A 15,578-nucleotide genomic window follows, 5' to 3' on the forward strand; every position below is an offset into this window, starting at 1 on the left:
TGCTATGAAGTGCAGTCTGACAGCTAGCTAGCTAGCTTAGTTAGGAGACACACTATAAAGACCAAAAAAAAAAACTTGCCCCGGTGTGTAATCACCTATAAAGGTAATACCTTGACTGTGGTCCAGTGTGAGACAGGCATGGTTTCTCCACAAAAAGATTTACAAGTACATACTTCTTTGTTTGTTTCTACAAGACTGTCATGGACTAGCTGTCAGACCAGCTGAGTGATTCTACATTTGGTTCCCCTTTCACAGAACTTCAAGGAAAGAAGCATTGTCCATAGCTCCAGAAGTTTTATGTTGAGCTCCCTCTTCTAAAAGTCCACATTCCCTGAATCATGAAAGAAACGAGAGAGGATCCCTACACTTGCTAGGAAGCATTCACCATCAGACCCTGCAATAGGTTTTACTGCTGGAAGGGGTGACCCATGGTGAAACTGGTAGGGATAATCCACCACTTCAAAACTTGGAGACAGGGTTAAGACATCTACAGAAGATTTATGACCAGGTGGTGATTTGCAGCCACTGACACCATCAATACATACAGAAGATATAGAATAATCATAAATAGACCTTCCACTGTGTCCTCGCCTAAGCAGCCAGTGTCATGACCTCCTTGGCTCCACTCCAGATACAGAAATGACCAATAATAGTGTCCAGTTTTTCCTCAATCAAAGAAATTCTTTTTTGTTGGGCTCAGAGTGGACGTCTTCCTGTTTATGGTTAACCCCCCACCCCGGCCTGAAATCTTGACAGCCCCCAAGCTAGAGAAAAAACTAGAGAGCCAAGCTGGGGATTATATTCCAGAAAACTGATATACTCAGCTCATTGTGATGGCCTTTTGAAACGTTGCCCCTTTCTAACATGAAAAAAACTAACACAGATTACTCAATTTAGGGAAGAAGAAAAGGACAAAGCACAGCAGTCTCATTCACAAAAATGACAGGAAGAAATGGAAACAGTTGATCTGCTGTGGCGACCCCTAATGGGAGCAGCCAAAAGAAGAAGAATTTTTGGTTAACTGCTGTGTACTATTTTATAAAACACTCAAATAAATGGCAGGCTAAGCTGATATCGCAATGAAGTGCACTATGGGACAGAAGGTAGCCTGAAAATAAATCAACACAGCTACCCCCCCCCCCCCCCCATACTGGGAGAAAATGCAAGTAAAATGAATTAAAGTAGTTTCTACTATGTTACACATTTTAGGAATTAGACACAACTAAATTTAAATAGTTCGTACCACCAAAAGGCAGAACTTTACTGTTTATGAGCATTCCTTAAAACATACCCAAGTTTACCACAGTAGCTTCCACAGTTGGATGAACAGGGTAAATAAGCACGTGAAGGAGAACACTTCATGATTAGACAATTCAGTCATGGGCAGCCACTAAGTCAATGCTACAGAAGTGCCAAGTGATTACATCAATTTGAGATATGTGAAGAAAGAGACAAGAAAATATGTGCCTGCACAATATTATACCCAAACATTTAGGGAAACTGCAAGCTTGCAAAATACATATGAACATTTCACATGACAACAGTCAATAAAAAAATGTGGGACATTAAGAAGAGCTAAAAAAAAAAAAATCGGCATGTGGCTCTAATGACACAAAAATTGATAAATATGAAGAGATGCAATGTTTCAAGCATCACTAAGTTTAAGTACATAAATAAGTTTGAAACTGAGGAAACAACATCTGGGTGAATCACCATAAGTTATCGCACCAAGTCAGTTACTTAACATGCTGAAAGGCAAATATGGCTTATAATACCCTGCTTAACCTACCACACATCAAAATCTTCCTTGCATTATAAATATCTAAAACAAACCAACAATAGTTTCTGGCCTGCAGTTTCAGTACCGTTTTATACACATCTACTGAATGATTAGTTGAACTGTAATTAATTTACACATAACACTTTTTTTTTCTCAGATCAACAATCCACTTCCTGCATTCCAAATTATTAATATTTTAAAATAAAGTTGTAGTTTCAGCCCCACAAGATACTGGGGCATCATCGCTCCTAATGACACTGGTGATACAAATTTTAATTGATAAAATCTACTAACTACTGTGGTGCACACATCTATTTCATTTAGTTTTGAGCAAAACGTGACACCATTGGCACAGCATGTTAAAAAGGTACATTTTCTATGGCTATAAATGGGATAATACACATCTACTCATTCATAAGGATTTAAAAAAGTTCCATCCTCACTGCTGCAAAATCTAAACATACAAGCCATGTAGACAGGACGTCAACTATTTAACTTTCTGAAGTTTCTGACTTTACTTTTTTCCCAGCAGCAGTATTCTCAGCATCTACAACAATTTTACTAAATCTTTCAAGGAATGCCTCAGCAGTCAACTTTGGAAGGCCATTGTCAAGTGGACAACCCTCTACTAGGCTGTTCATAGGTGTTGGTGGTAGCTGAAAGTCTTCATCAGCAGCAACATACTCTGGTTGGTCCCTACAACTAGCAGTACAACTCTCTCTCTGATCAACGTCCTCTTCAAACCCCACTTCTGTGACATCAAACAGATCAGTCACTTCTCCTACGTCCCTTAATCGTTCTTCCACTTCACTTATGACACCAATATCTTCACTGCTGATCAACTGCTCTTCTGCACCAAGTTGCAAATCCTCACAAGTACCAGAGTCTTCTGATATGCCAGCTTGTCCCACCCCAGGTGTCACACTGTTCTCTCTGTCCTTTAAGAAATCTTTAATGATGGGAAGGACCTTCTTCCGAGAAGCTTGAGTATTCCCCTGGTGATAAGCACGGATAGCTGGATGTGTACTCTGAACAGAAGTAAGCCTCAAGTGTGGGTTTGTTGCTTTCTCAAGATATTTGCACACCTGTAACATAAACAAAGATACAGCAATTCTTTTGGTATTATATTTTTGATTCAGGAAGCCCCACCCCAATTCATTTTTTTAACAAGTGTACATGTTTTCAACTTACAAAACAGGACATTTAGACTGCAGTTCAGCACTAAGGCTTTTCTGACAACTGCAAGCAGACAGTGTTTAAGCATTTAAGAGATACTGACCTATAACCAGAAGTGGAGTCTAAGCCCCATGGTAAACATTAGATATTTTCTACTGGCATTGTCTGCCTACATTCAGATTAGAGCATCTTTCCCTCCAAGTGTAAAACATATGTATATCTATTTATAAATACATAAAAGCATATCTACAGCAACATGTATTTACAGACAGACACATATATTTTTTTTGTCAGCACCACAATGAATTTCATATTAAACAATTTTTTGGCAGAACAAAATTCCACTCTAATCCCAGATTTTGATGGAGAAAGTGCTGATATATCACATTGCAAACAGAAGCCAAAGTGCCTGATTTGAGCTTACAAGCATCAAAAGGAGTGTTACAGGGTTTTGCTTTTGGGTCAGTATTTTGTTGCTGTCAAACATCTCCTCTAACACACATAATTATGAAATTCACTTATATAAAAAAAACACTGCTGACCCGTTTGTTAGGCGGCACAAAATTCAGTAGTGGGACTTAACTCTCCTAGACAGGCATTGTACAATCTATATAAAATGGACCAAGAACAACATGTCGTAAAGCCCTATGCAAACTGATCAAAATCTGCACAACGTCCATCTTGAGTCTTCAAACTGACCAACTGTAACTGAATAGTACTACTCTAGACTTGTGTTAAACACCATGAAAAAGTGAAGCTCCAGTTCAGATGGCATGACAAGACCTTTAATTTTGATGAGGTCTCCAGTAACCCCCCCAAAGTAATTCACACTGCCTGAGAAAGTGCAGTTGTGTAAGCTGAAGAGCAGATGTTCGAATGATCACCACTGCAGTAGCCTTAGCTATATGGGGGTTACATCCTGCCAAGGATAAAATAGCCAGACAGCTTCCAAAGTTTCAGGGCACCTTCCATGCTCCCAAACTGTCAAGCAGCTTTAGCTGAGCTGACAAAGACATGTTTGGGTGCAAAGTTCTTCAGAGATTTCCTACCAGCAAGGCTGAGCCCTTAAAGGACAATGCTAGGAACAACAAAAAAATAAATGTCCACACCCCGGTTAAAAAAAAAAAACATACCACAAAATGAGGTAGATGGAAGAAGGGATCAGCTACTGCAGCAGTGATCATTTGAACATCTACTATTATGGTAAGGTCAACTTACACAACTGGTCTAGGTGCATCATATCGACCACTGCTGCAGTAACCTTAGCTATATGTGTAGAATAACACAGCTAACTACATTTGGGAGGTGGGAGGAGCAGAGTCCAGGAGCCCTTGGAGAATACTAGCAGAGCTTGATCTGGATCTAGAAAAGGAAACAAGTTGCAGTGCTTTGTAAAAGTACGTGCAGAGGACCAAGTTGCAGTTTCTAGAATACTTCTAGAATCCAACCCTTTCCAAAAAGCCATAGATGAAGCCAAGGCCCTGGTAGAGTTGGCCTTGATCCTGCATGGAATAGTTTTGTTATGGTGAGTACAGTACCATTTGGAAACAGTCTGTTTTGATACAGTTTGTTTCTTCTTCTTACCTTTACAAGAAATGAACAACTGTTCTCAAAGAAACCCTGTTCCTATGGAAAATGAGGTACAGCTGACTCATCATAAAAGCTTGCAGAAATCAGAGCAATCAGTGAGACTGTTTTCCATGTTAAGAACCTCAAGCTAGCCAGATTAGCTGGTTCAAATGGAGCAAGGGTTAGCTTCTCTAACACAAAATTAAGATCCCAAGGAGGGGCCATCGGTTCTTCGAGGCTTCTTATGCAAAATCTCTTTCTAGATCATTTTGACATCAGACTGCATTGAAAGAGGAGGAGACATGCTGAAATAGCCAATAAATTAACCTTGATAGAGGAATAGGAAGGGCCATACAACAGTAACTCACAAAAATATTGTAAAACCAGAGAACAAGTAGCCCTGAAAAGGTGCTGGTTACGTTGTTGGCACCAACTGGAAAACTTTTTCTATTTGCTAATATATGGTTTTCTAGCAGCATGTTTTCTTGCCTCCATTAGTAACTGCTGTATGTCCTCAGTAAACAGTTGCCTAAAAGGAATTAAGAACCTATCGTCCAGGCAGTTAATTGATGTTGGGGTGCATCAAACCCCCTGTTCTTGTGTGAGTAGATCCAGTCTGTGAGGAAGCTTGTAGTAATTGTCCCTGGCCATTCCCAAAAGAAGGGAGAACCACAGTTGCCTGGGTCAGAAGGTAGTCACCACAATGATTTTGGGGGATTCCTTCTGAAACATCAGCAGTACCCTGTACATTAGTGGAAAGGGTGGAAAAGCATGCAAGTGTAAGAACATTCCTGTCCAAGGAAAAGAAAAGGGATCAGTTTTCCAGGCCTTACTGCATGGAGTCCTGGAACAAATCTTAACAGTTTACTATTTAGACAGGAGGCAAAGAAGTCTAACTTGAGGAGCTTCCCACAGATGGATCAAATCTCGGAAGACCCCCGATCCAGTTTCTACTCATGAGGGTCTGCACAAGTCCTGATCTGAAAGAATGTAGGATGTCTGAAGGGTGAGATTGTGCTGTGAAGCTATATACCAAGCTAACATGGTTAGTCTGTGAAGGGGGTGGAACCTGGTTCCCCCTTGCTTGCTGATGTACCACATGACTGTGGTATTGTCTGTAACTACTTGAAGAGGTCCAGAGGACACAAGATGATTCAAACTTGAATGCCTAGATCAGTGCAAGAATATCCTTGATATTAATGTGCTTGTGTCTATCCTTGATGTCCCATACCCAGCACTTTTACTTTCCTGAAACTGCACCCCAAGCAAAATTCGTAGCATCTGTGATTTTTTTTATCAAAAATTAAAAATGAGTTTTACTTGGATGGAATTCCTTTAAAACCTTGGAATAACAGAAACAAAAATATGTTGCACCTCCTGCAAGGCCTTGCCATTGTCCTGGACAGACTTAAAAAAGTTTATCAACAGCAGTACCAAAAAGATTTTATCATCCAAAAGAGCATTCAACAATTTGGCCTTAATGTCATCAGGCAAAGCCTGAAGATGAAGCCATGAGTAATGCCTCATGACAGAACCAAATGCAGCAGCCCTGGAGGAAGCATCTGCAGCATCATAACTGCATTTAATAGAATGGTGGACAACTTGAGAGATGGAACTGAACAAGTAAAGGGCAGAAGCCTTTCCCTCAGAGTCCGGGAGATCAGACATTACCTGAGAAACCTGAGAAAGGCTGGCCAAAACATACCTAGTCATACGAGTCTGGTAGTTAATGGCCCTAAAGGATACGGTGACGCAGTATAAACCTTTCCCAGCCTCCCCGTGTTCCTACTATCCTTGTCTAAGGGAAGCAGCTTAATAGAGGACAACAGCTTGGAGGATTTGTCTGAAGAGAAAGACACTACAGAAGGATCAACAGAAGGGCATTTATACAGAAATTTACATTCATCATGCACCTAGCAAAATTTCTCAGGTTTCTTTGGAGCTGTGGGCTGAGAATCAGGAGCCATATAAGCTGCTGAGAAAGTACCCAGGATGGCAGCCAGAATAGGGGGAAGAGCAGAAGGTCCAGCAGACTCCCTCTGAAGGAGCTCATAATACCTCTTCTGGATATCAGAAACCTGAGAGAAATTCCATTTAAATAATTCATTATACTGGTAACAGTGCCCACAAAAGAGAGTTCCTTCAAAGGAGAATCTAGATTAGTAGAATCCTCTTCTTCTCAACCATAATCCAAGGGGGAAAGGATTTAGTAAGGGTAAGCTAATGACTCTTCCCTAGAGTCCCAATCCTCATCAGAGGAATCCGGTTCCCTAGATCTTTTAAGAGGAGTGGAAGACCAGGGAGAGGTAGGCACCAACACCCCTCCCCCCCCCGAGGCTTTAAAGCCATTAAAACAACCCCTAAGTAAAATTCTGCTATTCATGTTGAAATCCTTAACTGCAGGGGAGGGATGCTTGGTTTTCCATTTCTTTTTCTGTGGGACATCCGCTGAAACACCCTAGGAAGGTCAGAACCTTGGCCACATTCAACAAGAGTAGAAGGGAGCTCCACCCTCACTAAAATCTGTTCAATCCCCTAATTCTCTTGGATATTTATTTTATTTTTATTTTATTTTTTATTTATATTTGTTGACCGGGAGTGTCCAACTGGACATAGGTCCATTTTCAGCGGAGGCCTTGGGAGAAAAGCTCCACAGTTAAAATAAACAGACAACAGTTACATTGGATTACATAACGATTAACAATTTACATAGCAATTACTTACAACATATTTACAGATGAAGAACATAGTACATCAGTAGACAACTAGAATCTTTATCTGTGAAGTACATAACATACATTAACAAATGTTACAAGAAGAAGTTCCTGCTGTATAATAAGTGCTGGCTTATGAGCATCTGATCTTGCTATAATCAAGGTAGTTAGTGGAGTGGAAAGAAAGGTAGTGGTTGGATGGGGAGGGTGATATTAGAGTGGGAGTTGCAAGGGCATAGCCAGCATGTTTTTCGGTGTGCTTTTAGTAAAGTTTTGAAGTGGGTGCATGATGGTATGGAGGTAATTGTGGGTGGGAGGGAGTTCCATAATTTGGCTATGGTGCAAGAGAATAGTGCTTCACCAGCAGAGTTATTGGCTTTAGTGATCTGCAAGTGATTTTTGTTGCTGGATCTTAGTGGTCTGGTAGTGCGATAGGGTTGAAGTAGATTCTGGAGGGATGGGACATTTAGTGGATGATTTACTAGTTTGTGGGCAAGTGAGAGTTGATACCATTGAAGGAGGTGAGGGAGTTCAAGCCAGCCCAGTTCAGCAAGTGAGAGACAGTGGTGACTACGGTAGGATGCCCCTGTGACGAATTTGGCGATTTTGTTGTAGCAGGTCTCTAGCCTGTTTAAATCACATTGCCTTAGGTTGGTATATATTGGACAGGCATAAAGTAGGATGGAGATAAGGTGGAAATTTGCTACTGAAATCTTTGCTGCTTTGGTGAGAAGTTGCTTATTTCTGTATAGCGCTCCTAGTTTATTGTGGACTTTTTTTATGGTCAAGGATATGTGAATGTCAAATTTTAGTTTATTGTCTATTTCCACTCCTAGCAATTTGGTGTGTTCAGTTGGGTATATAGTGGTGTTGTCTTTTGCTGTGATGTTAAAGTGAGAGTTATTTTGAGTATGTTTGGTGGGTTGGAAGATAAGTAGTTTAGTTTTGTTTGGGTTGAGTATTAATTGGGCATCGGATAACCAAGTTTCAACAGAGGAAAAGGCTTCCTGTGTGACATTTTGCAGTTTGGGTAGGGACTGGGCTGAGCAGATGATGGTTGAGTCATCTGCGTTTTATCTGAGTGTGCCATGTTTGGTGGCAGAGGCTAGATTATTGGTGAAAACAGAGAAGAGTAGGGGTCCAAGGATGGATCCTTGGGGAACCCCTATGGAGACAGGTAGTTGGGGAGATATGTCATTCTGCCATACAACGGATTGTTGGCGGTCAGACAGGTAACTCTGAAACCAGTTGGTGACCGATTGTGAGAAGGATAGGTTATTGAGAACAGAGATAAGTTGTTTGTGTGGGACCATGTCAAATGCTTTAGAAAGGTCTAGGAAAGTAGCAGAGGAGAGACAGCCACTGTTTTTATGCTGAAGGATAGTATTAGTAAAGGAGAGTAAGGCAGTGGTGGTGCTATGGTTTGGTCGGAAACCATGCTGAGTATTGGAAAGGAGGTTGTTAGTAAGGAGGTACTCTGAGACCTGAGAGTGTATGCATCTCTCTAGTATTTTGGAGAGTGGAGAGAGAATAGCTATGGGGCGGTAACTGGTTAGTTCTGTGGAGGGTCTGCCTTTGTGGAGGGGAATTATATGTGATACTTTCCACAGTGTGGAAACGTAACTTTCTGACAGAGATTGGTTAATCAAGATGGATACTGGGTAGGCCAGAGCATCAGCTGCGATTTGTAGGTATTCACTTGGGAGGTTGTCTGCTGCTAATCTGGTGGGCTTAAGTTTAGTTAAGAGTTTTTTATGTTGGAGGTAGGTACAGGAGAAAAAGAGAGGGCAGTGGGGAGATTACTAGATATAATCAGCAGAGGTTCCACCTCAATGTCTGGAACAGACTTTATAAAGCCTCAGAGGATGTGTGAGGAGTAGGATCCATACTAGCCTCAGACGGGGCCATGGCAGAGGAATAAGGAGCAACCATCAGATGATCCTCCATACTTTCACTAGCTATGAGAGACACATCCTGGAGAGGATGGACAGCAGCCGTATTGGGTCTAAATTTTTTAGCCTTTTTCTTGGCAAACGACTGACCCTCAGGATGGGAAGACTCTCCCACAGCACCCTGAGCCAACAGCTTAAGACACTGGTTTTCTAGGAAAATAGGTAAGGAGGACAGATGACTATATATGGTCTTAGGGACAAAAGCTTGGTACACAGAACACTGCGTATGGTCATGGGAAGGCATAGGAAGCACCCAAGCAAAATAGATACTGGTCATGACAGTCTTTATGGGAATCTGCCTTCCACATTTACATTTTCCCTTTCTGGATGACATGAAACCAATCAATACTAAAGAATAAAAATATAAGGAGAAACCCCAATGGGACATTTACCTAAAAAAATGTCTCTAACTGGCACAAAAGAAAGGCGTTCAGACCAACAATCAATGATGGCAATTGGACTGATGGCAAAGAAGTTCTGAATGTGTGTATCTGTACATCACCTTTTTGCCCTACACCTTGAATGGGTAGCATACGCGTGATGTATGGTGCCTATAAGTATCACACACTCTGGTATTGTGGACGGACGTTGGGGTATCCTTGGCAGGAGCTCCCTCCTCTTAGGAATACTGCAACAGTGTTATGGAAGGACATCACTACATCTCTATCCAAAAGAGAATTTAAAATCTCCTTTTTGACATCATTTGGGCGGTTCTGAGAATGCAGACATTCACACATCCTCAAAACAGTACCAGTGGTCAAGGCTCTGGAATAAGTATCAACAGAGTCACATGCACACAATCTGCAAGCAATAAGTAGTGACCTGTGTAACACAAGAAACTCACTTATTTAAAATCACATTTTTCTTCACAAGAAGAAACTTCAAGTAAAACATTCCTCATACTTTCAGTTTGTCAGAACAAACATTAACATATGAGCCTATCAATTCAAAATTCTGCAAATCAAAGTTGCGCAAGTCTACACTTTTTCCCATATCCATCAATAATTTTCCTGTCCTTATCAGGAAAAAGTATGATTGAAAATAACCAAGTGCTTGGCAGCAGTGGGATAAACTAAAGCTATAGCTAGTGGATTAACTTTGGGAACAGGTCTGAGGAACTTTATATACACTATTTGCCTTTTTAGGGGCGGCTGGCTGACCATCTGGAAAACAGCAGGCAGTACCACAAATGTCCTCTAAAGCAGACAGAAGGAATGAGTGAAGGTTCTGAAAAATCCTTCTATAACAACATATAGTATTTTTTGAGGGACTGAAAAACCTCAGTGTTTTACCCACTGAAAACACTGGCCCATTCTAGCAATAGTGTCAGCGAAAGAGAAACCCCCACGAGGAGAATCACAAAATGAGATCTTCCCTGAGTCTGAATCAAAAATCTAAAGAAAAAAAAAACTTGTATCCAACCCTTATCTTCCTCTTCAGGGTCAGAATCTTGAATCTCTTCAGGAAAAGAAGAATCCCTCTTTCTTTACTAGAAACTAACTTACAAGAAGAATCAATAGCATGACACAGTAAACTACTCCTATCCAAAGAAAATGGAGGAGGAGTTGATGCAAGCTTGGTTTTCTGTTTCTTTTTGCCATGAAAAATGGGACCAACCATGTTACTAATGGCAGCAGTTGCTTCCCCAGGGATGGGCACAGCATTCTGGCACAACAAGGAAACCTTCCTGTTCCCACTTTTAGGACCAGCAAGAGTGACTCTCCTTTGCCCACTAAGGGGACCCCAACACCCACAGAGGATGTGGCTAACCTCCAGTCCATAGTGGCTGTAGGTGCTATACCACACGGATTTGGAGTAAAAGACGAATGGTCTGAGGTGCAACAAATGGCTACAGCAGATTCACCCACCTCAGCTGAGGCAAACTGCTAGCCTGCTTTAGTGGCAAAGGCTGTTTTTTTTTTTATTTTTGTGGTTGGAAGAAAGGCCAACCATGGAACTGGTAACTTAGTCCATGTTCAAGCAGAAAATACTTCCTCTTTTTTGGGGAAGACACACAGCAACTGGCGATAAGCACTACCAGTCCACAAAAGTTAATTTTTTGACAGTAAAAACAACTTTAAAGCACTATGTCAGCCCCAGAAAAGAAAAATAGACACTTTCTCCACAGAAAAAGTGTTTTCAGTTACTTTACACCATTTTTAAAATGACAGAAAAAACGAGTGGTCTGTTTGTTTAAAATAACTTTCCTGAAGATGAAAGTAATAAAACATCAGCAAAATTAAGGGAATATAAGTTTATTTTCCAAAAAAGAACTTATCTGCCCAACAAAGGAAAGCACAAACCAACTGTTGAGCCTCAAAAGCCTCAGGAGACCATACTCATTAGAAGCAGTAAAGCTCTGAAACACTTTGCACCTAAACTTAATAGGATGAATATTTGGGTGTGTTAAGTAGTGAAACAAAAACTTTCAAAACTTGCACAAAGAAATACTTGTACATAAACATAGGAGCAATCCAGGATACTTGCTTGACTGCAGTTAGAGAATAATGTTGAAAGGGTGTCCAGCAAATTTCATGGACATGGGTTATGGATTCATGTCAAGTGTGGACTATCAGGACGGGCAACTAGGGAATTGCAGAATTAGAAATACTTCGCAAGATATGAAACAGAGGCACATGGGATATATGCAAATGACCCTTATGAACATCAAGTGTTTCACCTATATGGCGATTCTGATTGCCCATGACTTTTACATTTGAAGTTGTTTTAATGGACAATTTCAGGCCAATAAAGCCAAACCCCGCTAGCTATGGATATGCATATTTCGGCCTTATGACCTCGTCAGCTTAGCATAAGCAGAGTGTTTGGGGTTTGGCTTTGTTGGCCTGAAATATCATCTAAAGCCCAATAAAACCACAAATGGCCAGTACCACCACTAAACTGCAGCACCTACCCCGTGGGCTCTATTTTATTGAAATTTTAAATGCATTTTTTTTATATGCAGACCATCTCTAACAGCATCTGCTAATTCATTATAAATTCAGCTTCCTCTGAGCATCACTGTATCACCCTAGAAAAAGTCAAAAGGCTACCCATAAAACAAAGATCTTACCTACATTTAGGATACCATCTCTACAAATTACTCCATCTCCACACATTTACTCCCCCTACAGCTAGACTTCATGAAAAAACATCCTCATACAACTTGAGACACCACTCACAAGCTACATCAACTCTCTTTACCCCTAGAACCAATTCCACAGCACTGCACATGCCTTCTCTTCTCAGGTACCGATTCTTTGGCAAACTAATATCTATTGATATTAAAGAAATCAAAATGTATTCCAAGTTCAGAATACAATTCAAAAAGCACTTCTTCATCCAAGCCAAAAGCTCCTGACACAGGACATAGCACCTAACCTATCTCATTACCAAGTCTCTTATCCTCTCTCAAGATTCACTGAGGATTGAGCCACTTTAGAACCTAATGCATATATTGTACATTACTTGCTGCTTGATTGTGCCTTGCACTGTGCTTGTTGACTGGAATGTATATACACAGTTTTTCCACAAGTAATTACTCTGAATTATTCTGTTATTGCTTACATTTCGCTGTTTTTTGTTTGTGAAGTGCTTTGTATTTCACCTGGACTGAGCCGGAAACTGGACAGTACTGATCAGGGAACAAACCCGGTTCAAATATAAATAAATACAATTCTGTTCAATATTCCTTCTCTCACACATTTTCAAAGCCTTGATTTTTATGGTCCTTCTAATTAGTTTACTTTCTTTCCATTTACCTTCACTATGACACTGGTTCACTTCATTCTATGTAACTCTTGTATACATCCAGATTACATACCTTAAGAATACTCCGCTCTGTTATCACAATAACTCCCTTGTTATTTAGGTGCACTACATGTATACTGCCAAAATATTCACTGTTCTACCAGTTTATGTATCACACTTTTTACTTATGCTGTTAAAAGCTTGTACTGTGACATGGGTCTGGGTCATGGCTAAAATAAGAGTCTCGTACCAGTCCACAGACCCTAAAACAAATCTGTGCTTTGCACTTCAAACCATTCATTCATCCACCCATACAATTTGTACAAAAAAAAGTTTGTTATATGCCTACCCTACAAAAGTGAATTAAAAAAATGTAGATCTGCAAAACACCTAGAATATACTTACACAGTCTCTGATATCAGTGTAGCGGCTGTACACTGCAATCTCCCTGAAGGGTTCATTGTTTTCATTAAACGCAATTGTCATTGCTATTAGAATGTTGTAGCCATGTTTCTGGCAAAACTCGCCTATCTCCTTCTGTAATGCTGGTCTCTTCAAGAAGACCTGAGGCGGGGACAAAAATAAACACTGTAAGATGTGTATTCTCTGTATAACTACAGAACAATAAGGCAAACTATCGTTAAAACGAACCAAGAAGCATTTTCTGTTGCAGGCTAAATTACCTTCACTCCAGGGGGAGTCTAAATGCACATTCTGATCTGGTCTTAGGTGAAAAGCAGCCATAGGGGGCTTGGTGTTCCCTTTAATAGTCTGAGATCAACCATATCCACTTCTTGGTGTGGGTCCCTTCCTTCAGTGCTTTCACTGTTCTTGATTAAGCAGTTGCAATGCATGCATATAAAGCAAAATAAACTGCAGGCAAACCAGATACAGACAGGCAGCAAGACTTGAAAAATGTAACACACAACTGAATACAAAAGATTCAAGACCCCCAGCAATGTATTTGATGTAAGCCCAAACTGAAACGGTCATCACAGCAAATTTGAAAAGTAAACATATATTCACTTATTTCTTTTTTGGGAAACTTTCTCAATTTTCCCCCATACCCCATAACTGGATGGCTCTGGAGGCCAGTCAGCAACTACATAAATTTGCCCAATTTATTATTTATTTATTTATTGACATTTGTTAACCGGGTTTGTCCAACTGGGCTTGTGGCCCATTTTCAGTGGAGACCCGAGGAGAAAAGCTCCAGTAATACATTTTAAAATAAGTACAATTTTAAACAATACTGATATAATAGCAGTTATAGCAAAACGATTCACATATGTTGGGTTATATGCATAATGTTAAAATTGCATTAAAAAGAAGCTAAGTAACAATTTTACATTGATATAGTTCAACAGGTCAACAATAAACATGTTTTGTTTGTATAAAATTGTGCAAATGCATAGTAGACACACTGGAGAGAGAGAGAGATGTAATGAGGTACTAAGTATGGTCCTTTTGCGGGTACATAAAGGGAAGGAAGACTAGGTAGGGTCATGGCAAGGGCAGGTTCTGGAATTGAGAAAATAAGCTTTTAGTTCATTTTTAAAGTGTGAGGTGTGGGAGATTGAACGTAAGTCAAGGGGAAGTTTGTTCCAAGCATGGGCAAGGGAGTGTTTGTAGAGTAGTTTGCCTACTGACCTTTCTGGGTGGTAGATATCAAGTAATTGTTGGTTAAAAGTACGGAGGGTCTGGGATGGGATGTAGATGGAGACTAAGAAAGATAGAGATGGACAGAAGGAGGGTTTATAAAGAATAGAGTGTAGCATATGAAATTGATAAGATAGCAGATACTGGGGAAGTTCAAGCCATTGAAGAGAGTTTAAAGAAATGCAGTGGTGTGAGTTGTATGGGTATTAGTAATGAATCTGGCTATTTTATGGTAAGTCTGTTGCAGTTTGTTTAGAATGGAGGCCTGGATATTGGTAAGAATTGGGGCGGTGTATAAGAGGGAAGGGAGGAGGAGTGCCTGGCCCAGGGTAAGTCTAGATTCAGGGGTTAGGAATTTTTTGTTCCGATATAGCAGACCTAGTTTCTGGTTTGTTTTTTTTTTATACATTGGAGTATGTGTAGGTTGAACTTGAGTTCGTCCTCGATAATGACCCCTAGGAGTTTTGTGTGGGTGTCAGGTCGGATGTTGGTATTGTTAGAAGATGTAATAAAAAGGGAGGTTTTGTGATGAGAAAGAGAATGGGGAAGGAAAAGTAGGAGTTTGGTCTTTTGGGATTTAGGATCAATAGGTTGTGAGAGCCATTGTTCAGTGGATAGTAGGGCCTGTTGGGCCAGGGAGTGTAGTTCAGGAATGTTATTTGAGATGGATATAAGTGTGGAGTCGTCGGCATACTGAATAAGGGTGGATTCTTTGCATGAGGTGTAAAGATCATTGGTGAAGATGTTAAAACAAAAGGGGTCCCAAGATGGAGCCTTGGGGAACACCAGTGGAGATGGGAAGGAAAGGTGAGAAGGATGAGAGCCATTTGACAGATTTTTCCCTGCCAGATAGGTAACTATTAAACCAGGCAAGTGTGGAGGAGGATAGGTGGAGATTTGCGAGTTTGGATAGTAGTAAAGGATGAGATACAGTACTGAAGGCTTTGGAGAGATCTAGGAAGAGACAGGAAATACGTT

The 15,578-nt window shown here is 40.5% G+C and overlaps 1 protein-coding gene across 1 annotated transcript in view; it reads right to left on the minus strand.

Moving 5' to 3' along the window:
• Window positions 1-1,227: 1,227 nt before the first annotated feature.
• The window catches only part of PRUNE1 (prune exopolyphosphatase 1), a 564,173-nt gene continuing 549,822 nt past the window's right edge, over window positions 1,228-15,578 (minus strand). The window contains exons 7-8 of the mRNA XM_044080032.1: window positions 13,347-13,505; window positions 1,228-2,865 (exon numbers count right to left, since the gene is read on the minus strand). Coding sequence (XP_043935967.1) covers window positions 2,272-2,865; window positions 13,347-13,505 — 753 coding nt within the window. The 3' untranslated portion in view covers window positions 1,228-2,271. The remainder of the gene's footprint in view (window positions 2,866-13,346; window positions 13,506-15,578) is intronic.

Source organism: Protopterus annectens, chromosome 8.part0, assembly GCF_019279795.1.
Source record: "Protopterus annectens isolate FY-2018-M chromosome 8.part0, PAN1.0, whole genome shotgun sequence".
Classification (NCBI taxonomy): Eukaryota; Metazoa; Chordata; order Ceratodontiformes; family Protopteridae; genus Protopterus; species Protopterus annectens.